Genomic DNA, 24,588 nt, shown 5'->3' on the forward strand with positions numbered 1-24,588 from the left:
AATTGTTTTTGTTTAAAAAAATAAAGCTTCAGTCCTGTAAATGCTGAAGAGTGTATATTAGCTTGCTGCTGTTCACTGGGGCCAGTTCGTGTTACTGAATATTCATGGCAGGACGTCTCTTGGGTAACATTATAGAAAGGTGTTAGGCTTATTTTGCCAACTCTTAAAATTAACACATGGCTAATTCCTGTGACTCTCATGGAGTCGTTCAGCCTCTTAGTTCTGGAAAGATAAGCTGGTGTGATGCTTGAGAGAGAAGCTATGCAGTTTAATTGAAATTGCAGTACTTTGTAAATTAATACTTCTGTGCTGATATCGTTTGTATTTTCTCCTCAAAATGAAGTTCAAGTTGCAAGCAAAATAGATCAGTGTGTTGCAGAATCTCTTGCCTATTCAGCTTGCAATACTGTGTTCTTCATGTGGAGTATGTTATTTATATACTCAGTGGATTCTGTTACTTGATTAGAGCACAGGGTATTAGTCCACTTGGGCCCTTTCAGTAAATAAAACTGAAAGAGGTGATAGTTGTAGCGTTTTTACAAGGTGGTTGTGAAGAAAAGACAGCTGCCCTGAAGTAATCCTGCAAGGGCAAGGAGGAACAGATGGGCATTGTGCTAACAGAGCTCAGACCTGGATTCATCCTGCACAGGTCCCACACAAGTGTATGAGTGCTGCAATTTCCTCAGATTTGTGCCTGCTCAGAGCAGCAGGAGTGGTGGACATGGAGGTGTCCCTTGCAGTTGGTACTGCTCCTTGTAACTCTGCTAAGCAGCAGTTGTTCAGAAGAAAAATACTTTTTACATGCTGAAGGAGGTATCTGAGCTGATCAGTGTAAAGAGGATCAGGTTATAGGCTGTTTAGATGTATCTGCTCTTAGTGTAAGTGTGACTAATCCTAGGTGTAGAGTAGGCAGCCTTTATTGGCTGATTCAGTAGTAAATTCAGATAAACCCTGATAGTAAATTCAGAAGTTGAGAACTAACCAAGGAAAGTATGTGCAGATGAGACTGGATGTGTTAGAGGTTTTTCTCCCAGTTAGCTGTAGAACACTTATATTGAAGGAACTTGTCTCTGTTTCAGTATATATTTTTGTCTGGTAATAGTAGTAACATGTCTGGAAAACTCTATTACTGTTTAAATCATTCTGAAACGTCTGTCGTTCATCATATTGCAGATCTGGCTTTTTTGCTGCAGCTAGTTTCATGTCCTATCAACAATGTGAGTTCAACTTCGGGGCAAAACCTTTCAAATACCCACCATCAATGAAGTTTAGTACCTTTAATGATTATGCCTTTCTGACAGCAGAAGAGAAAATAATTTTGCCCAGGTAACCCTCCTATCTAGTTTAAGTGTGTTTGCATATGGAGGAATAAAATGCTTCACTTCTGAGTTCTATGTTATGTTGTACTTAGCAAAGTTAATATTTTATGGGGTCACGCCTCCATAGGCCTCTTCCAGAAAAGGATTAGACCATAGGCATCAGTGCAACATAATGAGTAGGGCAGGAGATACACAACCAAAATCCATTAAAATATTTTTTGTAATACTAGGCTAAACTTAAATTAATACTGTACAGTAAACTATTTTTACTAGAAGTGCCTCCTGCTGCCTAAGAATGCTTAGGTTGGTTGAGGAAGTAGAGTCTTAATTAGAAAAAGATGTCTTATTCAAAATTGACCTAATTTATGATGTTGGCAGCATGGAGGTACTGCGTGATTGTGAGACTTGAAGTTGTCCTTGTTTTCTAATCCAGATGAAAATTTCCCCATATGTGAATAATAGTACTAACAAAGATTATTAAATTTAGAAGTGCTTTCCCAGCTAAATATAAATCAAGCCAGATAGGAGGAGGTTTGGATACGTTTTTCCTTAATTTACCAAATTTCTGTCAGGAATAAAAACTAATAGCTTTTCTGGTTTAGATCATTAGTAACAAATAGTTTACTGGAACACAAACTGTTACTATCTATACAGTGTAATCTGGGGTACAGCATACCCTGGATTTGCACCTTTGTCTAAAGATGGCTCTCTAGAGTGGTGCTGATATATGTGGTTGAAATAATCTTTTGTTGCATCTCATTAAGTGGGGGCAGGGGTGGTTGGAGGTTCTATAATAAAATTCAGAGGTTGATTTTGACTTATGTACCTGTTTGATCAAGTGTGCTTGAGGTACTTAAGTGTATTAGTGTTTAAAAAGAAAACAAAAACCTGATTTCATTCTGGCATTAACTCTTGTGATGTTTAAGCATTACCTGTGAGAGCTGTTATTTGATTGTGCCATATGGCATAGAAAGAAACTGGAGGAAATTGGTTTCCTGTTGATACCTGACTGGAGAAACTTGGCCTGCTGTGTTAGAGCCTGTTTAATATGTAATAGTGTGAAAGGCTCCATTCAAGGTTGGACACTGTTGCTCTTTGTGTAAACAAAGATCATCCCTGCCCTACAGCTTGAACTGTTTGGAAAATGATAAGCCAATCCTAAATTAAACAATAGCTTTGATCTTAAAATTGTTAGAAGGAAAAAAAAAAAAAAAGGCAAGGGGCCTGACTGGACTCTAATTATCTGTTACAGGAGTTAACATAAACTCATGTAGAGTTGTTCTGAATTTAACACATGTAGTGTTGGGGCATAGTCTGGACTAGATGTGTCACCCTGCGTTGAACAGTTTTGATGGGTAGTGTCTGTGTTCCAAATGGGAAATGTCTTATTTAATCAAATGGGGGATTTTTATCCGTTTACCTTATGGCATTTGCCATACTAGGCTGTTGATTTTTATTTTCAATTTTTATTCTTTTAAACTGTGTTACAACATTATAGGGTTTCTGAATTTTGTTGATATGCAGGTTTATGCAGGTTTTTTTTTCCATAACTCTTAAAAGTATACAGATAAAGAAGACTTTTTTTGAAGTGTTCAGCTGTAGGAGCTAGAAGAATTGTAATCTAACACCCTCTCTGTCCCTTTGTGACAGACCAGAATTCTGACAGTCGAAGGCTGTTCTGAACATCTCTGGTTGTAGTAAGCTTTCTGTTTGTGGGGAGGTTATGATCGATGTTTATCAGCAGTAGTCTTGAGTAGCACATGGCAGTGTTGCGTTGGTCTTGATGCAATACTCAGAACAGTTCCGAATATATCGTGTTGAGTCAAGCTAATGTGGGTGGGGGTGGGGGGGGTGGGGTGGTGTCTCCTTCAGACACAGGCGCCTGGCTTTGTTGAAGCAAGTGAGTATCCGAGAGAACTGCTGCACGCTTTGCTGTGATGAGGTAGCAGACACAGAACTCAGGCCGTGTGGACACAGGTAAAGCCTTAAAAATAACCCCAAACCTAAGAAACGGGAAAATGTGTGTGTTTAACATTCAACTTGGGTGAGACCTGCTTATCTTGATTGACTCCCCAGTGTGAAGGAAATAGGCCCTCCTTTTAAGGATGTGACAGAGAGAGGTTGAGCATAGTATTTCCACTGTTCCCCTCACCCTACCCCTGAGCAGATTTAATCCCTAATTGTGTGTATGTTTGGGGTTGGGGAAGTCCTGGGGCTATGTATGTATGCTGGGCTAATGAGTCATAATTCCCTGATGTCAAAGGTTTTACCAATGAGTACTGGTTTAGTACTGGTGCCATGAAATCCAGATTACATGAGGAGAGCAGAAAATTCATTATATACTCAAATACTCACTAAATGTTCGACAAATGGATTGTCTCAAGTCACAAATTCCTCTAAAAGCTTAAAAATGGGACAGCAGTATGAGTAATACCATAATAGCACTTTCCTGCATTTAAGCAGCCTACTAGGAGTTTAATCTAGTTAAATCCAGTTCTTAGTGTTTTTAGAGCAGTCGTGGAAGTGGTCTTGCCATGGGTCTTCTGTCTGGATGCTGCGAAGAGATGAGATGTACCCTAGCAAGAAGTGGGGACAGCTTCATGCAGGGCACCGGGACCGCAGTTCTCCAGAGTAGAGAAATGTTAAGATTAACAAACGCATGCACGTATAATCCTGACCAACTGCCCTAGCAGTCTAACATCTAGGATGCTGAGCAGCAGGAGCTCTTCTCTAAGCATCTGGATCCACAACACCTGACTTGCAATTCCTAATCTCCACACAGAAGAACTTATCCTGACTGTGTTCCTAGCAGGTTAACTAAACTGCTTAGTACTCAGATCAGTTTTTCATACTGTAAATGCAGGCTTTAACTGATTTTTCTTCTCCTTCAGTGACCTGTGCATGGAGTGTGCCTTGCAGCTGGAGACCTGCCCTTTGTGTCGACAGGAAATACAAACCCGAGTCAGACAGATCTCTCACATTTCATGACACATGTGGAGAAATACTACAGACTTGTTTTTAATGACTCCAACCAGTACTGAAAGGGGAAAGCATCTCTAACCAATCCTTATGCACATAGAACCGTAGCCACGGCCAGATTTCAAGCTAAACTGTAATCTGTTTATTTTAAAAATGAAATCTTTAATAAGCTATTTCAAGTTCCCAGCGGTGGGGACCGGTGTCAACAGTTAAGGAGAGCTGGTAGGTCAGTGTGCTATGGCTGTTGGTTCCTCCAAGCAAGACCATAGGAGAGTGTCTCTCTTCCTCCCCCTTCTCGCCTGTCGCAAGTGCTGAAAAAATTTGCACTGGAAGTACACATACAATGCATTTTAGAAAAGAAGAGAAAAGAAGTATCTCCTACAACAGGGCTGTCTGTCTTGTGCTCGAAAGTCTATTTTTGGCAGAAGTCAGTACTAAAAAGAGAATGCCAATGTTTTCCTGTTTAATGTAGCCTCCTGCTGGTCAGAGACTCTATTTTCCGACAGTGGATATTAAACTGCTCAGAGACTTAACCTGTACACAGACTGGTTTGAAAAGACAGTGTGGAGACTGTAGAGAAACTCACATGTTTTAATAACTTGGTGATTCCAAAGAATGTTCTGATTTGTTTTTAAATGTTAAAAGATCGGTGGTATTTTCAAGTACATAATGTTTCTGATGCTTTTAACTTCAGTACCCACATTTTTTTGTGAGGATATAATTTTCAGGAGGTATTCTTAACTAATTATAACGCTGGACTGGAATTAATTTGATATTCTGGGTATTTTTTAAGGTATCATTGAACATCTTTTTAAATCGGTGTTGTTTTTGAAAGTTATATTCACTTTGGAAATATTGAGCTGTCTTAAAATGTTGGAGGAGAATTTTGGGCCAGTTTATTTAAAAAAAAAAAAAAAAGTGTTATTTGGATAACAAGTTCAGTCTTATTCTGTAACTCTTTAAAAATGCACCTTGCTTGCCATGTGTCAGTCCTGCTCTGAGCAGGTTTGGGGCCACACTTCATATTTGTGGTAGGGATCATAGAGTGGGAATCTCTGCTCCACTTTAATAACACATTTGTGATCTTTGTATATTAAGGAGGCATTTCAGCAGGCACCTTTTGACTGTTTTACTAGGTTTCTACAAGGAATCAGGGTTCACAGCTGGTATCAGTGAAGTAGCACAAAAATGGATGGAGTTATGCTTATTTTGCACCAACTGGGGATATGACTCAGTCTCTTCCAAGACTTGTAGAGGTTGCTTTTCTTAATTACCTGGCTATATAGAACTTCACTAATTCACACACAACTTAAACTAAAACCGTCTCACTTCCTGGCCGTGATTCAACAGCGGGGGGCTGTTGTTAATTTTCATGCTGTGGTGTGTCTTATTTTTAAAATCTTTTATTATCTTTATTGTACTATCAAGTATTAACAAAGCAGAGCTGCTTCCTGCTGAGTACTCTTGCTTCCTACTGACCTGAACAGGAGCTGAGAGCTCTGCACACAGGTCCCAGAATCAAGTGCTCTAACAACTCCTTTCACCTTCTGCCTTTGCTAACTCAAGGGTGCTGAATTTCATCCAGAGATACTTAAAAAAGAAAAAGAGGAAGTGTGTTTCCATTGAACCTCTGGAGTAGAATGTGTGAATTAGGAAAGTTCTGTCCATTTTCTTGTTGACTTCTTTTCCAAATATAGACTGAATACAGAAGCAGAGTGCTAGTTAGTCTTTTTGCTGAAATTTGGATTCTCTTCCACCTTGAACGCCTGTTTTGATTAAAGTCAGACTGGCAAATTTGTGCCACAGGGATCTCATTTCTTCCCTGACTGTCCTTTACCATGTTTTGCTGTAATCCACGTTGCCAGTTGGGGCTGAGTCCCTTCCTGCTCGGTGCTGAATGAGCGAACATGTGAACACCATCACTGCCATAAGGATCTTAAAATCACTTGAAATGAGGTTTTAAATGCTTCCAAATGCGATGATAGGTTTTTATCCCTAAGGTACAAAGATACAAACCATACTTTAGGGAAGAGGTAGGACAGAACCATTTTGAACTCTGCCTTAATAGATTCTAGTAGCTTCAGGGCTTTGGTTTTCCGGGCCAGGATTAACTGAGGCAAAATTTTCAGAAGTGCCTAGGACTCCTGACTTGTATCAACTGCTGTATGAGATTAAGCTCTTAAGGCCCAGGCCCACAAAGACTTTGAAGTGTCTGGTGTCCCCTTGAAATGGAGGTGCCCCAAGAGCTTTGCTGCCTTTGTGGACACGGGCCGAAGTGCCTGTGTTCTTAGTTGAAAAGATGTGAATGCTTTGGAAAATTTTGCCCCAGGCAGTCTTCCATGCAACTGGTGCTGGGCAGAGGAAGCCAAACAGCACCAGAGGAGGGAGCTGTGTTGCAGAGAAATGTCCCGTTCATTTCACGAGGGGAAAGACACTACAATTCAACTGGCTTTCTGTTGCCATCCACGATGGGCGTGGATTGATCTTTGTGAAGCTTGATCCTCCATGCCTGGTGCAGTGCCCCCCTCGGTCCCCATGTGCCCCAAAGGCGCTGGGCAGGTGAGGCAGTGGCTCTGTAGGCTCTCAGAAGGGGAAGTGAATTGTAGCGAAGTTGTCCATTCAACAATAAAAACGTCTTGAAGGCTATTTGCTGTTCTTTAATTCTTTTCACTTTGTTTTGGTGATGGAGGCAGCCTATGGAAGCAGGAGCCCTCCCTTGAACAAACCGTCGGCTCTGAGGCAGAAGGGCAGGTCCGGCACCAGGCGGGCGCCTGCGTTTGTGTGAAACGTTTGAGCAAGAGGCTCCTGCCGAGGCGACACAAATGCCGTCGGGTTCCGTGAGCTTGTGCGCCTGAGGCCCCGGCTCGGTGGGCGCTCTTCCACCCCTCGGGGCCCCGCTTTGTGAGGGGAAAACCCACTTTAAGTGGGGTGGGGAGGGCTGCGTGCACGTTGTTATCTATGCTTTGTTTTTATTTTCTTCCTGGGGCAGCTTTGCGACGCCCAGACACTAAGCTCTCTCCAAGACGCCCGGCGCCCCGCTGGGCTTTATGGCCCTCCCCGGCGGCGGGCACCACCTTCCCGCCCGGCGCCGCCCGCGCGCCCTCATTGGGCCTTCGAGCTGCGGGCGGGACCACCGGGGCCGGCTTCGCTCTCCCATTGGCCGCGGGCGGGACCACCGTGGCCGGCTTCGCTCTCCCATTGGCCGCGGGCGGGGCGGAAGGAAACGCCTCCCAGGAGACGGCCGGGCCGCGGGGAAGGGCCGCGGGGAAGGGCCGCGGGGAAGGGCCGCGGGGAAGGGCCGCGGGGAAGGGCCGCGGGGAAGGGCCGCGGGGAAGGGCCGCGGGGAAGGCGGGTAGCCGTTGGCTGCTGCAACCGGCGGTAGGTGCGGGGCAGGGCCGGGACCCTGGGACGCCCTCCGAGGCGGGGGGTAGTTGACGCCTGTGTTCCTCGGGAAGGGGGGGCGGACGGGGGCGGGTCACCTGGATGCCTTCTGGAGCGGTAAGATGGTGGCGCGGGTCCCTTTGAGGAGGGGGAGGTGAGGCGCGCCGCGTGCCTGGGTACCCCTGGGAAGGGACAGGGCTGGGGGCTTCGCTCTCCCCGTGAGCCAGGACTGAGAAGGGGAAGGTGAGGGTCACGCTCATCCCTCTGCCTGGGTTATGAGGTGATGCCACAGAGCTGGCTCCCACCCTCGGCAGCTGCTCTGAAGGCGGGCGTGGGGTGCAGCCCAGCAAGGGTGGCGGGAGCAGGGTGTCCCCAGCACGCACCCAGAAGCCAGCTGGCCCGCCTTCAGTGGCCATGGGGTGCTGCGTGCCCCCTCCGGTGTGATGGGTCAGCAGCTGCTCCCAGCCAAGGGCCTGGCCAGGACCCAGCCCAGCACTGGCCAGAGCCCCTGGCCCGATGCATGGGATCACTATCCAAAGCCTAGCCTGGAAGCTCTCTGGGACTTTTTCATCTTACCTGGCATCGTTTTCTTTTATCTTTATCATAGTCATAGATGCTTCGGGAGAAAAGATATACAGGTCACCTAAAACTCCTTTACAGAGACTAACTGCAGGTGTGTGCAGTTTCGAGCCTGTTGTCTGAATAGGTGGAGAAAGTTCCCAGAGAATTTGAGTTATTAGGGAAAAGAAGTAGCAGCAACTTTGGAAGAGCATGATTTTGAAATTCCTTTGTTTAAAAATTAAAGATTCTCCCCCGATTTGAGAATTGCATGTCAATTTAATAATTGAATTTGTATTAATGCCAAGTGACATGTTATTCCTCAGTGCTTTGTCTGCAAAGAAAAAATAACCCCTAACAGCAGTGGTACAGCAGATTGCCTGTTCTCCAGTCGGCTTATGCAGTAAGAATGGAGACTTCTGATGAAGAAAATTTCAGTGTAGCCGTGTGAGTATGCTGTGTTCTGTGTCAGATTTTCAGTAAGCTATTAGTTAAAATATTTTGATAGGAATACAATTACACAAATGAATTTAGACTACACTGATCAGCAGATTCTGCCTCTTAAGAGAACAAGGGTGCAGAATGCAAAGCTCCACGAGAAAGGTGAAGTTAAACTAAATATAACTGCAATGAGCGTAGCACCAGGTAGCCCTGACTGAGTGATCAAAATAAGCACCGTAAGGCTGAAAATTTTTCTCCGTGTGTGTTCAGTTTAAATTAAAAATTTATTCTTTTCAAGAGCGTATCTTTTCTTAAATCGCAAATTCTAAGAAGAGACTATTCCTCTGTGTTTGAATGTGCTCATTCTAGACATGTGAGGCCTTTACAGATAGCCTCAACCAGATTTTACACCCCTAGAGGCTAAAACACTACTTTACTCAACATTCGTCTGGCATAGTTGTGGCATAAAGCTTGTGGCAGGAGACGTGTGCCACAAATGGCCATGTGCCTGGACTTCTTCAGCAGCACAGGTTGTGCTGGCCGAGACTAGACATGATGAGGTGACAAAAGCTTAAACCACAGGATTTGCAGTGTGTGTTTCTTCAGGTGTGTTGGATAGAGAGAGATGGAATCACTGCTATTTTGGAACAGTTAAAATTCCGTTATTTGTCTCCCAAGCTTAAACTGTGGTTTAAATTAATACTTTAAATTTTATGTTGCTGTAGCACTGTTTTGGAGGAGGAAAAAGAAGGGTGGGAATTATCCATATCAAAATCTCTTGTCTTTGCATGTGAACTGAAAGCGAGGAGCCCTATGCCCACTAAATGTTCGACAAATGGATTGTCTCAAGTCACAAATTCCTCTAAAAGCTTAAAAATGGGACAGCAGTATGAGTAATACCATAATAGCACTTTCCTGCATTTAAGCAGCCTACTAGGAGTTTAATCTAGTTAAATCCAGTTCTTAGTGTTTTTAGAGCAGTCGTGGAAGTGGTCTTGCCATGGGTCTTCTGTCTGGATGCTGCGAAGAGATGAGATGTACCCTAGCAAGAAGTGGGGACAGCTTCATGCAGGGCACCGGGACCGCAGTTCTCCAGAGTAGAGAAATGTTAAGATTAACAAACGCGTGCACGTATAATCCTGACCAACTGCCCTAGCAGTCTAACATCTAGGATGCTGAGCAGCAGGAGCTCTTCTCTAAGCATCTGGATCCACAACACCTGACTTGCAATTCCTAATCTCCACACAGAAGAACTTATCCTGACTGTGTTCCTAGCAGGTTAACTAGACTGCTTAGTACTCAGATCAGTTTTTCATACTGTAAATGCAGGCTTTAACTGATTTTTCTTCTCCTTCAGTGACCTGTGCATGGAGGGTGCCTTGCAGCTGGAGACCTGCCCTTTGTGTCGACAGGAAATACAAACCCGAGTCAGACAGATCTCTCACATTTCATGACACATGTGGAGAAATACTACAGACTTGTTTTTAATGACTCCAACCAGTACTGAAAGGGGAAAGCATCTCTAACCAATCCTTATGCACATAGAACCGTAGCCACGGCCAGATTTCAAGCTAAACTGTAATCTGTTTATTTTAAAAATGAAATCTTTAATAAGCTATTTCAAGTTCCCAGCGGTGGGGACCGGTGTCAACAGTTAAGGAGAGCTGGTAGGTCAGTGTGCTATGGCTGTTGGTTCCTCCAAGCAAGACCATAGGAGAGTGTCTCTCTTCCTCCCCCTTCTCGCCTGTCGCAAGTGCTGAAAAAATTTGCACTGGAAGTACACATACAATGCATTTTAGAAAAGAAGAGAAAAGAAGTATCTCCTACAACAGGGCTGTCTGTCTTGTGCTCGAAAGTCTATTTTTGGCAGAAGTCAGTACTAAAAAGAGAATGCCAATGTTTTCCTGTTTAATGTAGCCTCCTGCTGGTCAGAGACTCTATTTTCCGACAGTGGATATTAAACTGCTCAGAGACTTAACCTGTACACAGACTGGTTTGAAAAGACAGTGTGGAGACTGTAGAGAAACTCACATGTTTTAATAACTTGGTGATTCCAAAGAATGTTCTGATTTGTTTTTAAATGTTAAAAGATCGGTGGTATTTTCAAGTACATAATGTTTCTGATGCTTTTAACTTCAGTACCCACATTTTTTTGTGAGGATATAATTTTCAGGAGGTATTCTTAACTAATTATAACGCTGGACTGGAATTAATTTGATATTCTGGGTATTTTTTAAGGTATCATTGAACATCTTTTTAAATCGGTGTTGTTTTTGAAAGTTATATTCACTTTGGAAATATTGAGCTGTCTTAAAATGTTGGAGGAGAATTTTGGGCCAGTTTATTTAAAAAAAAAAAGTGTTATTTGGATAACAAGTTCAGTCTTATTCTGTAACTCTTTAAAAATGCACCTTGCTTGCCATGTGTCAGTCCTGCTCTGAGCAGGTTTGGGGCCACACTTCATATTTGTGGTAGGGATCATAGAGTGGGAATCTCTGCTCCGCTTTAATAACGCATTTGTGATATTTGTATATTAAGGAGGCATTTCAGCAGGCACCTTTTGACTGTTTTACTAGGTTTCTACAAGGAATCAGGGTTCACAGCTGGTATCAGTGAAGTAGCACAAAAATGGGTGGAGTTATGCTTATTTTGCACCAACTGGGGATATGACTCAGTCTCTTCCAAGACTTGTAGAGGTTGCTTTTCTTAATTACCTGGCTATATAGAACTTCACTAATTCACACACAACTTAAACTAAAACCGTCTCACTTCCTGGCCGTGATTCAACAGCGGGGGGCTGTTGTTAATTTTCATGCTGTGGTGTGTCTTATTTTTAAAATCTTTTATTATCTTTATTGTACTATCAAGTATTAACAAAGCAGAGCTGCTTCCTGCTGAGTACTCTTGCTTCCTACTGACCTGAACAGGAGCTGAGAGCTCTGCACACAGGTCCCAGAATCAAGTGCTCTAACAACTCCTTTCACCTTCTGCCTTTGCTAACTCAAGGGTGCTGAATTTCATCCAGAGATACTTAAAAAAGAAAAAGAGGAAGTGTGTTTCCATTGAACCTCTGGAGTAGAATGTGTGAATTAGGAAAGTTCTGTCCATTTTCTTGTTGACTTCTTTTCCAAATATAGACTGAATACAGAAGCAGAGTGCTAGTTAGTCTTTTTGCTGAAATTTGGATTCTCTTCCACCTTGAACGCCTGTTTTGATTAAAGTCAGACTGGCAAATTTGTGCCACAGGGATCTCATTTCTTCCCTGACTGTCCTTTACCATGTTTTGCTGTAATCCACGTTGCCAGTTGGGGCTGAGTCCCTTCCTGCTCGGTGCTGAATGAGCAAACATGTGAACACCATCACTGCCATAAGGATCTTAAAATCACTTGAAATGAGGTTTTAAATGCTTCCAAATGCGATGATAGATTTTTATCCCTAAGGTACAAAGATACAAACCATACTTTAGGGAAGAGGTAGGACAGAACCATTTTGAACTCTGCCTTAATAGATTCTAGTAGCTTCAGGGCTTTGGTTTTCCTGGCCAGGATTAACTGAGGCAAAATTTTCAGAAGTGCCTAGGACTCCTGACTTGTATCAACTGCTGTATGAGATTAAGCTCTTAAGGCCCAGGCCCACAAAGACTTTGAAGTGTCTGGTGTCCCCTTGAAATGGAGGTGCCCCAAGAGCTTTGCTGCCTTTGTGGACACGGGCCGAAGTGCCTGTGTTCTTAGTTGAAAAGATGTGAATGCTTTGGAAAATTTTGCCCCAGGCAGTCTTCCATGCAACTGGTGCTGGGCAGAGGAAGCCAAACAGCACCAGAGGAGGGAGCTGTGTTGCAGAGAAATGTCCCGTTCATTTCACGAGGGGAAAGACACTACAATTCAACTGGCTTTCTGTTGCCATCCACGATGGGCGTGGATTGATCTTTGTGAAGCTTGATCCTCCATGCCTGGTGCAGTGCCCCCCTCGGTCCCCATGTGCCCCAAAGGCGCTGGGCAGGTGAGGCAGTGGCTCTGTAGGCTCTCAGAAGGGGAAGTGAATTGTAGCGAAGTTGTCCATTCAACAATAAAAACGTCTTCAAGGCTATTTGCTGTTCTTTAATTCTTTTCACTTTGTTTTGGTGATGGAGGCAGCCTATGGAAGCAGGAGCCCTCCCTTGAACAAACCGTCGGCTCTGAGGCAGAAGGGCAGGTCCGGCACCAGGCGGGCGCCTGCGTTTGTGTGAAACGTTTGAGCAAGAGGCTCCTGCCGAGGCGACACAAATGCCGTCGGGTTCCGTGAGCTTGTGCGCCTGAGGCCCCGGCTCGGTGGGCGCTCTTCCACCCCTCGGGGCCCCGCTTTGTGAGGGGAAAACCCACTTTAAGTGGGGTGGGGAGGGCTGCGTGCACGTTGTTATCTATGCTTTGTTTTTATTTTCTTCCTGGGGCAGCTTTGCGACGCCCAGACACTAAGCTCTCTCCAAGACGCCCGGCGCCCCGCTGGGCTTTATGGCCCTCCCCGGCGGCGGGCACCACCTTCCCGCCCGGCGCCGCCCGCGCGCCCTCATTGGGCCTTCGAGCTGCGGGCGGGACCACCGGGGCCGGCTTCGCTCTCCCATTGGCCGTGGGCGGGACCACCGTGGCCGGCTTCGCTCTCCCATTGGCCGCGGGCGGGGCGGAAGGAAACGCCTCCCAGGAGACGGCCGGGCCGCGGGGAAGGGCCGCGGGGAAGGGCCGCGGGGAAGGGCCGCGGGGAAGGGCCGCGGGGAAGGGCCGCGGGGAAGGGCCGCGGGGAAGGCGGGTAGCCGTTGGCTGCTGCAACCGGCGGTAGGTGCGGGGCAGGGCCGGGACCCTGGGACGCCCTCCGAGGCGGGGGGTAGTTGACGCCTGTGTTCCTCGGGAAGGGGGGGCGGACGGGGGCGGGTCACCTGGATGCCTTCTGGAGCGGTAAGATGGTGGCGCGGGTCCCTTTGAGGAGGGGGAGGTGAGGCGCGCCGCGTGCCTGGGTACCCCTGGGAAGGGACAGGGCTGGGGGCTTCGCTCTCCCCGTGAGCCAGGACTGAGAAGGGGAAGGTGAGGGTCACGCTCATCCCTCTGCCTGGGTTATGAGGTGATGCCACAGAGCTGGCTCCCACCCTCGGCAGCTGCTCTGAAGGCGGGCGTGGGGTGCAGCCCAGCAAGGGTGGCGGGAGCAGGGTGTCCCCAGCACGCACCCAGAAGCCAGCTGGCCCGCCTTCAGTGGCCATGGGGTGCTGCGTGCCCCCTCCGGTGTGATGGGTCAGCAGCTGCTCCCAGCCAAGGGCCTGGCCAGGACCCAGCCCAGCACTGGCCAGAGCCCCTGGCCCGATGCATGGGATCACTATCCAAAGCCTAGCCTGGAAGCTCTCTGGGACTTTTTCATCTTACCTGGCATCGTTTTCTTTTATCTTTATCATAGTCATAGATGCTTCGGGAGAAAAGATATACAGGTCACCTAAAACTCCTTTACAGAGACTAACTGCAGGTGTGTGCAGTTTCGAGCCTGTTGTCTGAATAGGTGGAGAAAGTTCCCAGAGAATTTGAGTTATTAGGGAAAAGAAGTAGCAGCAACTTTGGAAGAGCATGATTTTGAAATTCCTTTGTTTAAAAATTAAAGATTCTCCCCCGATTTGAGAATTGCATGTCAATTTAATAATTGAATTTGTATTAATGCCAAGTGACATGTTATTCCTCAGTGCTTTGTCTGCAAAGAAAAAATAACCCCTAACAGCAGTGGTACAGCAGATTGCCTGTTCTCCAGTCGGCTTATGCAGTAAGAATGGAGACTTCTGATGAAGAAAATTTCAGTGTAGCCGTGTGAGTATGCTGTGTTCTGTGTCAGATTTTCAGTAAGCTATTAGTTAAAATATTTTGATAGGAATACAATTACACAAATGAATTTAGACTACACTGATCAGCAGATTCTGCCTCTTAAGAGAACAAGGGTGCAGAATGCAAAGCTCCACGAGAAAGGTGAAGTTAAACTAAATATAACTGCAATGAGCGTAGCACCAGGTAGCCCTGACTGAGTGATCAAAATAAGCACTGTAAGGCTGAAAATTTTTCTCCGTGTGTGTTCAATTTAAATTAAAAATTTATTCTTTTCAAGAGCGTATCTTTTCTTAAATCGCAAATTCTAAGAAGAGACTATTCCTCTGTGTTTGAATGTGCTCATTCTAGACATGTGAGGCCTTTACAGATAGCCTCAACCAGATTTTACACCCCTAGAGGCTAAAACACTACTTTACTCAACGTTCGTCTGGCATAGTTGTGGCATAAAGCTTGTGGCAGGAGACGTGTGCCACAAATGGCCATGTGCCTGGACTTCTTCAGCAGCACAGGTTGTGCTGGCCGAGACTAGACATGATGAGGTGACAAAAGCTTAAACCACAGGATTTGCAGTGTGTGTTTCTTCAGGTGTGTTGGATAGAGAGAGATGGAATCACTGCTATTTTGGAACAGTTAAAATTCCGTTATTTGTCTCCCAAGCTTAAACTGTGGTTTAAATTAATACTTTAAATTTTATGTTGCTGTAGCGCTGTTTTGGAGGAGGAAAAAGAAGGGTGGGAATTATCCATATCAAAATCTCTTGTCTTTGCATGTGAACTGAAAGCGAGGAGCCCTATGCCCACTAAATGTTCGACAAATGGATTGTCTCAAGTCACAAATTCCTCTAAAAGCTTAAAAATGGGACAGCAGTATGAGTAATACCATAATAGCACTTTCCTGCATTTAAGCAGCCTACTAGGAGTTTAATCTAGTTAAATCCAGTTCTTAGTGTTTTTAGAGCAGTCGTGGAAGTGGTCTTGCCATGGGTCTTCTGTCTGGATGCTGCGAAGAGATGAGATGTACCCTAGCAAGAAGTGGGGACAGCTTCATGCAGGGCACCGGGACCGCAGTTCTCCAGAGTAGAGAAATGTTAAGATTAACAAACGCGTGCACGTATAATCCTGACCAACTGCCCTAGCAGTCTAACATCTAGGATGCTGAGCAGCAGGAGCTCTTCTCTAAGCATCTGGATCCACAACACCTGACTTGCAATTCCTAATCTCCACACAGAAGAACTTATCCTGACTGTGTTCCTAGCAGGTTAACTAGACTGCTTAGTACTCAGATCAGTTTTTCATACTGTAAATGCAGGCTTTAACTGATTTTTCTTCTCCTTCAGTGACCTGTGCATGGAGGGTGCCTTGCAGCTGGAGACCTGCCCTTTGTGTCGACAGGAAATACAAACCCGAGTCAGACAGATCTCTCACATTTCATGACACATGTGGAGAAATACTACAGACTTGTTTTTAATGACTCCAACCAGTACTGAAAGGGGAAAGCATCTCTAACCAATCCTTATGCACATAGAACCGTAGCCACGGCCAGATTTCATGCTAAACTGTAATCTGTTTATTTTAAAAATGAAATCTTTAATAAGCTATTTCAAGTTCCCAGCGGTGGGGACCGGTGTCAACAGTTAAGGAGAGCTGGTAGGTCAGTGTGCTATGGCTGTTGGTTCCTCCAAGCAAGACCATAGGAGAGTGTCTCTCTTCCTCCCCCTTCTCGCCTGTCGCAAGTGCTGAAAAAATTTGCACTGGAAGTACACATACAATGCATTTTAGAAAAGAAGAGAAAAGAAGTATCTCCTACAACAGGGCTGTCTGTCTTGTGCTCGAAAGTCTATTTTTGGCAGAAGTCAGTACTAAAAAGAGAATGCCAATGTTTTCCTGTTTAATGTAGCCTCCTGCTGGTCAGAGACTCTATTTTCCGACAGTGGATATTAAACTGCTCAGAGACTTAACCTGTACACAGACTGGTTTGAAAAGACAGTGTGGAGACTGTAGAGAAACTCACATGTTTTAATAACTTGGTGATTCCAAAGAATGTTCTGATTTGTTTTTAAATGTTAAAAGATCGGTGGTATTTTCAAGTACATAATGTTTCTGATGCTTTTAACTTCAGTACCCACATTTTTTTGTGAGGATATAATTTTCAGGAGGTATTCTTAACTAATTATAACGCTGGACTGGAATTAATTTGATATTCTGGGTATTTTTTAAGGTATCATTGAACATCTTTTTAAATCGGTGTTGTTTTTGAAAGTTATATTCACTTTGGAAATATTGAGCTGTCTTAAAATGTTGGAGGAGAATTTTGGGCCAGTTTATTTAAAAAAAAAAAGTGTTATTTGGATAACAAGTTCAGTCTTATTCTGTAACTCTTTAAAAATGCACCTTGCTTGCCATGTGTCAGTCCTGCTCTGAGCAGGTTTGGGGCCACACTTCATATTTGTGGTAGGGATCATAGAGTGGGAATCTCTGCTCCGCTTTAATAACGCATTTGTGATATTTGTATATTAAGGAGGCATTTCAGCAGGCACCTTTTGACTGTTTTACTAGGTTTCTACAAGGAATCAGGGTTCACAGCTGGTATCAGTGAAGTAGCACAAAAATGGGTGGAGTTATGCTTATTTTGCACCAACTGGGGATATGACTCAGTCTCTTCCAAGACTTGTAGAGGTTGCTTTTCTTAATTACCTGGCTATATAGAACTTCACTAATTCACACACAACTTAAACTAAAACCGTCTCACTTCCTGGCCGTGATTCAACAGCGGGGGGCTGTTGTTAATTTTCATGCTGTGGTGTGTCTTATTTTTAAAATCTTTTATTATCTTTATTGTACTATCAAGTATTAACAAAGCAGAGCTGCTTCCTGCTGAGTACTCTTGCTTCCTACTGACCTGAACAGGAGCTGAGAGCTCTGCACACAGGTCCCAGAATGAAGTGCTCTAACAACTCCTTTCACCTTCTGCCTTTGCTAACTCAAGGGTGCTGAATTTCATCCAGAGATACTTAAAAAAGAAAAAGAGGAAGTGTGTTTCCATTGAACCTCTGGAGTAGAATGTGTGAATTAGGAAAGTTCTGTCCATTTTCTTGTTGACTTCTTTTCCAAATATAGACTGAATACAGAAGCAGAGTGCTAGTTAGTCTTTTTGCTGAAATTTGGATTCTCTTCCACCTTGAACGCCTGTTTTGATTAAAGTCAGACTGGCAAATTTGTGCCACAGGGATCTCATTTCTTCCCTGACTGTCCTTTACCATGTTTTGCTGTAATCCACGTTGCCAGTTGGGGCTGAGTCCCTTCCTGCTCGGTGCTGAATGAGCGAACATGTGAACACCATCACTGCCATAAGGATCTTAAAATCACTTGAAATGAGGTTTTAAATGCTTCCAAATGCGATGATAGGTTTTTATCCCTAAGGTACAAAGATACAAACCATACTTTAGGGAAGAGGTAGGACAGAACCATTTTGAACTCTGCCTTAATAGATTCTAGTAGCTTCAGGGCTTTGGTTTTCCGGGCCAGGATTAACTGAGGCAAAATTTTCAGAAGTGCCTAGGACTCCTGACTTGTATCAACTGCTGTATGAGATTAAGCTCTTAAGGCCCAGGCCCACAAAGACTTTGAAGTGTCTGGTGTCCCCTTGAAATGGAGGTGCCCCAAGAGCTTTGCTGCCTTTGTGGACACGGGCCGAAGTGCCTGTGTTCTTAGTTGAAAAGATGTGAATGCTTTGGAAAATTTTGCCCCAGGCAGTCTTCCATGCAACTGGTGCTGGGCAGAGGAAGCCAAACAGCACCAGAGGAGGGAGCTGTGTTGCAGAGAAATGTCCCGTTCATTTCACGAGGGGAAAGACACTACAATTCAACTGGCTTTCTGTTGCCATCCACGATGGGCGTGGATTGATCTTTGTGAAGCTTGATCCTCCATGCCTGGTGCAGTGCCCCCCTCGGTCCCCATGTGCCCCAAAGGCGCTGGGCAGGTGAGGCAGTGGCTCTGTAGGCTCTCAGAAGGGGAAGTGAATTGTAGCGAAGTTGTCCATTCAACAATAAAAACGTCTTCAAGGCTATTTGCTGTTCTTTAATTCTTTTCACTTTGTTTTGGTGATGGAGGCAGCCTATGGAAGCAGGAGCCCTCCCTTGAACAAACCGTCGGCTCTGAGGCAGAAGGGCAGGTCCGGCACCAGGCGGGCGCCTGCGTTTGTGTGAAACGTTTGAGCAAGAGGCTCCTGCCGAGGCGACACAAATGCCGTCGGGTTCCGTGAGCTTGTGCGCCTGAGGCCCCGGCTCGGTGGGCGCTCTTCCACCCCTCGGGGCCCCGCTTTGTGAGGGGAAAACCCACTTTAAGTGGGGTGGGGAGGGCTGCGTGCACGTTGTTATCTATGCTTTGTTTTTATTTTCTTCCTGGGGCAGCTTTGCGACGCCCAGACACTAAGCTCTCTCCAAGACGCCCGGCGCCCCGCTGGGCTTTATGGCCCTCCCCGGCGGCGGGCACCACCTTCCCGCCCGGCGCCGCCCGCGCGCCCTCATTGGGCCTTCGAGCTGCGGGCGGGACCACCGGGGCCGGCTTCGCTCTCCCATTGGCCGCGGGCGGGACCACCGTGGCCGGCTTCGCTCTCCCATTGGCCGCGGGCGGGGCGGAAGGAAACGCCTCCCAGGAGACGGCCGGGCCGCGGGGAAGGGCCGCGGGGAAGGGCCGCGGGGAAGGGCCGCGGGGAAGGGCCGCGGGGAAGGGCCGCGGGGAAGGGCCGCGGGGAAGGGCCGCGGGGAAGGCGGGTAGCCGTTGGCTGCTGCAACCGGCGGTAGGTGCGGGGCAGGGCCGGGACCCTGGGACGCCCTCCGAGGCGGGGGGTAGTTGACGCCTGTGTTCCTCGGGAAGGGGGGGCGGACGGGGGCGGGTCACCTGGATGCCTTCTGGAGCGGTAAGATGGTGGCGCGGGTCCCTTTGAGGAGGGGGAGGTGAGGCGCGCCGCGTGCCTGGGTACCCCTGGGAAGGGACAGGGCTGGGGGCTTCGCTCTCCCCGTGAGCCAGGACTGAGAAGGGGAAGGTGAGGGTCACGCTCATCCCTCTGCCTGGGTTATGAGGTGATGCCACAGAGCTGGCTCCCACCCTCGGCAGCTGCTCTGAAGGCGGGCGTGGGGTGCAGCCCAGCAAGGGTGGCGGGAGCAGGGTGTCCCCAGCACGCACCCAGAAGCCAGCTGGCCCGCCTTCAGTGGCCATGGGGTGCTGCGTGCCCCCTCCGGTGTGATGGGTCAGCAGCTGCTCCCAGCCAAGGGCCTGGCCAGGACCCAGCCCAGCACTGGCCAGAGCCCCTGGCCCGATGCATGGGATCACTATCCAAAGCCTAGCCTGGAAGCTCTCTGGGACTTTTTCATCTTACCTGGCATCGTTTTCTTTTATCTTTATCATAGTCATAGATGCTTCGGGAGAAAAGATATACAGGTCACCTAAAACTCCTTTACAGAGACTAACTGCAGGTGTGTGCAGTTTCGAGCCTGTTGTCTGAATAGGTGGAGAAAGTTCCCAGAGAATTTGAGTTATTAGGGAAAAGAAGTAGCAGCAACTTTGGAAGAGCATGATTTTGAAATTCCTTTGTTTAAAAATTAAAGATTCTCCCCCGATTTGAGAATTGCATGTCAATTTAATAATTGAATTTGTATTAATGCCAAGTGACATGTTATTCCTCAGTGCTTTGTCTGCAAAGAAAAAATAACCCCTAACAGCAGTGGTACAGCAGATTGCCTGTTCTCCAGTCGGCTTATGCAGTAAGAATGGAGACTTCTGATGAAGAAAATTTCAGTGTAGCCGTGTGAGTATGCTGTGTTCTGTGTCAGATTTTCAGTAAGCTATTAGTTAAAATATTTTGATAGGAATACAATTACACAAATGAATTTAGACTACACTGATCAGCAGATTCTGCCTCTTAAGAGAACAAGGGTGCAGAATGCAAAGCTCCACGAGAAAGGTGAAGTTAAACTAAATATAACTGCAATGAGCGTAGCACCAGGTAGCCCTGACTGAGTGATCAAAATAAGCACTGTAAGGCTGAAAATTTTTCTCCGTGTGTGTTCAATTTAAATTAAAAATTTATTCTTTTCAAGAGCGTATCTTTTCTTAAATCGCAAATTCTAAGAAGAGACTATTCCTCTGTGTTTGAATGTGCTCATTCTAGACATGTGAGGCCTTTACAGATAGCCTCAACCAGATTTTACACCCCTAGAGGCTAAAACACTACTTTACTCAACGTTCGTCTGGCATAGTTGTGGCATAAAGCTTGTGGCAGGAGACGTGTGCCACAAATGGCCATGTGCCTGGACTTCTTCAGCAGCACAGGTTGTGCTGGCCGAGACTAGACATGATGAGGTGACAAAAGCTTAAACCACAGGATTTGCAGTGTGTGTTTCTTCAGGTGTGTTGGATAGAGAGAGATGGAATCACTGCTATTTTGGAACAGTTAAAATTCCGTTATTTGTCTCCCAAGCTTAAACTGTGGTTTAAATTAATACTTTAAATTTTATGTTGCTGTAGCGCTGTTTTGGAGGAGGAAAAAGAAGGGTGGGAATTATCCATATCAAAATCTCTTGTCTTTGCATGTGAACTGAAAGCGAGGAGCCCTATGCCCACTAAATGTTCGACAAATGGATTGTCTCAAGTCACAAATTCCTCTAAAAGCTTAAAAATGGGACAGCAGTATGAGTAATACCATAATAGCACTTTCCTGCATTTAAGCAGCCTACTAGGAGTTTAATCTAGTTAAATCCAGTTCTTAGTGTTTTTAGAGCAGTCGTGGAAGTGGTCTTGCCATGGGTCTTCTGTCTGGATGCTGCGAAGAGATGAGATGTACCCTAGCAAGAAGTGGGGACAGCTTCATGCAGGGCACCGGGACCGCAGTTCTCCAGAGTAGAGAAATGTTAAGATTAACAAACGCGTGCACGTATAATCCTGACCAACTGCCCTAGCAGTCTAACATCTAGGATGCTGAGCAGCAGGAGCTCTTCTCTAAGCATCTGGATCCACAACACCTGACTTGCAATTCCTAATCTCCACACAGAAGAACTTATCCTGACTGTGTTCCTAGCAGGTTAACTAGACTGCTTAGTACTCAGATCAGTTTTTCATACTGTAAATGCAGGCTTTAACTGATTTTTCTTCTCCTTCAGTGACCTGTGCATGGAGGGTGCCTTGCAGCTGGAGACCTGCCCTTTGTGTCGACAGGAAATACAAACCCGAGTCAGACAGATCTCTCACATTTCATGACACATGTGGAGAAATACTACAGACTTGTTTTTAATGACTCCAACCAGTACTGAAAGGGGAAAGCATCTCTAACCAATCCTTATGCACATAGAACCGTAGCCACGGCCAGATTTCAAGCTAAACTGTAATCTGTTTATTTTAAAAATGAAATCTTTAATAAGCTATTTCAAGTTCCCAGCGGTGGGGACCGGTGTCAACAGTTAAGGAGAGCTGGTAGGTCAGTGTGCTATGGCTGTTGGTTCCTCCAAGCAAGACCATAGGAGAGTGTCTCTCTTCCTCCCCCTTCTCGCCTGTCGCAAGTGCTGAAAAAATTTGCACTGGAAGTACACATACAATGCATTTTAGAAAAGAAGAGAAAAGAAGTATCTCCTACAACAGGGCTGTCTGTCTTGTGCTCGAAAGTCTATTTTTGGCAGAAGTCAGTACTAAAAAGAGAATGCCAATGTTTTCCTGTTTAATGTAGCCTCCTGCTGGTCAGAGACTCTATTTTCCGACAGTGGATATTAAACTGCTCAGAGACTTAACCTGTACACAGACTGGTTTGAAAAGACAGTGTGGAGACTGTAGAGAAACTCACATGTTTTAATAACTTGGTGATTCCAAAGAATGTTCTGATTTGTTTTTAAATGTTAAAAGATCGGTGGTATTTTCAAGTACATAATGTTTCTGATGCTTTTAACTTCAGTACCCACATTTTTTTGTGAGGATATAATTTTCAGGAGGTATTCTTAACTAATTATAACGCTGGACTGGAATTAATTTGATATTCTGGGTATTTTTTAAGGTATCATTGAACATCTTTTTAAATCGGTGTTGTTTTTGAAAGTTATATTCACTTTGGAAATATTGAGCTGTCTTAAAATGTTGGAGGAGAATTTTGGGCCAGTTTATTTAAAAAAAAAAAGTGTTATTTGGATAACAAGTTCAGTCTTATTCTGTAACTCTTTAAAAATGCACCTTGCTTGCCATGTGTCAGTCCTGCTCTGAGCAGGTTTGGGGCCACACTTCATATTTGTGGTAGGGATCATAGAGTGGGAATCTCTGCTCCGCTTTAATAACGCATTTGTGATATTTGTATATTAAGGAGGCATTTCAGCAGGCACCTTTTGACTGTTTTACTAGGTTTCTACAAGGAATCAGGGTTCACAGCTGGTATCAGTGAAGTAGCACAAAAATGGGTGGAGTTATGCTTATTTTGCACCAACTGGGGATATGACTCAGTCTCTTCCAAGACTTGTAGAGGTTGCTTTTCTTAATTACCTGGCTATATAGAACTTCACTAATTCACACACAACTTAAACTAAAACCGTCTCACTTCCTGGCCGTGATTCAACAGCGGGGGGCTGTTGTTAATTTTCATGCTGTGGTGTGTCTTATTTTTAAAATCTTTTATTATCTTTATTGTACTATCAAGTATTAACAAAGCAGAGCTGCTTCCTGCTGAGTACTCTTGCTTCCTACTGACCTGAACAGGAGCTGAGAGCTCTGCACACAGGTCCCAGAATCAAGTGCTCTAACAACTCCTTTCACCTTCTGCCTTTGCTAACTCAAGGGTGCTGAATTTCATCCAGAGATACTTAAAAAAGAAAAAGAGGAAGTGTGTTTCCATTGAACCTCTGGAGTAGAATGTGTGAATTAGGAAAGTTCTGTCCATTTTCTTGTTGACTTCTTTTCCAAATATAGACTGAATACAGAAGCAGAGTGCTAGTTAGTCTTTTTGCTGAAATTTGGATTCTCTTCCACCTTGAACGCCTGTTTTGATTAAAGTCAGACTGGCAAATTTGTGCCACAGGGATCTCATTTCTTCCCTGACTGTCCTTTACCATGTTTTGCTGTAATCCACGTTGCCAGTTGGGGCTGAGTCCCTTCCTGCTCGGTGCTGAATGAGCAAACATGTGAACACCATCACTGCCATAAGGATCTTAAAATCACTTGAAATGAGGTTTTAAATGCTTCCAAATGCGATGATAGGTTTTTATCCCTAAGGTACAAAGATACAAACCATACTTTAGGGAAGAGGTAGGACAGAACCATTTTGAACTCTGCCTTAATAGATTCTAGTAGCTTCAGGGCTTTGGTTTTCCTGGCCAGGATTAACTGAGGCAAAATTTTCAGAAGTGCCTAGGACTCCTGACTTGTATCAACTGCTGTATGAGATTAAGCTCTTAAGGCCCAGGCCCACAAAGACTTTGAAGTGTCTGGTGTCCCCTTGAAATGGAGGTGCCCCAAGAGCTTTGCTGCCTTTGTGGACACGGGCCGAAGTGCCTGTGTTCTTAGTTGAAAAGATGTGAATGCTTTGGAAAATTTTGCCCCAGGCAGTCTTCCATGCAACTGGTGCTGGGCAGAGGAAGCCAAACAGCACCAGAGGAGGGAGCTGTGTTGCAGAGAAATGTCCCGTTCATTTCACGAGGGGAAAGACACTACAATTCAACTGGCTTTCTGTTGCCATCCACGATGGGCGTGGATTGATCTTTGTGAAGCTTGATCCTCCATGCCTGGTGCAGTGCCCCCCTCGGTCCCCATGTGCCCCAAAGGCGCTGGGCAGGTGAGGCAGTGGCTCTGTAGGCTCTCAGAAGGGGAAGTGAATTGTAGCGAAGTTGTCCATTCAACAATAAAAACGTCTTCAAGGCTATTTGCTGTTCTTTAATTCTTTTCACTTTGTTTTGGTGATGGAGGCAGCCTATGGAAGCAGGAGCCCTCCCTTGAACAAACCGTCGGCTCTGAGGCAGAAGGGCAGGTCCGGCACCAGGCGGGCGCCTGCGTTTGTGTGAAACGTTTGAGCAAGAGGCTCCTGCCGAGGCGACACAAATGCCGTCGGGTTCCGTGAGC

General features: G+C 45.5%; 1 protein-coding gene and 3 long non-coding RNA genes across 5 annotated transcripts in view; all 4 read left to right on the forward strand.

The window, feature by feature from the left end:
- The window catches only part of RSPRY1 (ring finger and SPRY domain containing 1), a 39,161-nt gene extending 32,235 nt beyond the window's left edge, over positions 1-6,926 (forward strand). Inside the window, exons 14-16 of one of the 2 annotated variants that reach the window (XM_074912925.1) lie at positions 1,174-1,326; positions 3,192-3,296; positions 4,211-6,926. In XM_074912925.1, the coding sequence (XP_074769026.1) occupies positions 1,174-1,326; positions 3,192-3,296; positions 4,211-4,307 (355 nt within the window). In that variant the 3' untranslated portion in view covers positions 4,308-6,926. The remainder of the gene's footprint in view (positions 1-1,173; positions 1,327-3,191; positions 3,297-4,210) is intronic. The other variant, XM_074912926.1, reaches the window with a different exon arrangement.
- A 636-nt stretch (positions 6,927-7,562) lies between these two features.
- On the forward strand, positions 7,563-12,756 carry LOC141963887 (uncharacterized). The gene is made up of 3 exons (XR_012634228.1): positions 7,563-7,676; positions 8,564-8,684; positions 10,036-12,756. It is a non-coding gene; the product is annotated as an uncharacterized LOC141963887 (long non-coding RNA).
- Positions 12,757-13,362: 606 nt separating this feature from the next.
- On the forward strand, positions 13,363-18,563 carry LOC141963892 (uncharacterized). The gene is made up of 3 exons (XR_012634231.1): positions 13,363-13,483; positions 14,371-14,491; positions 15,843-18,563. It is a non-coding gene; the product is annotated as an uncharacterized LOC141963892 (long non-coding RNA).
- Positions 18,564-19,189: 626 nt separating this feature from the next.
- Positions 19,190-24,383, forward strand: LOC141963895 (uncharacterized). The gene is made up of 3 exons (XR_012634235.1): positions 19,190-19,303; positions 20,191-20,311; positions 21,663-24,383. It is a non-coding gene; the product is annotated as an uncharacterized LOC141963895 (long non-coding RNA).
- Positions 24,384-24,588: the final 205 nt, after the last annotated feature.

This window comes from Athene noctua, chromosome 9 (assembly GCF_965140245.1).
Source record: "Athene noctua chromosome 9, bAthNoc1.hap1.1, whole genome shotgun sequence".
Taxonomy (NCBI): domain Eukaryota; kingdom Metazoa; phylum Chordata; class Aves; order Strigiformes; family Strigidae; genus Athene; species Athene noctua.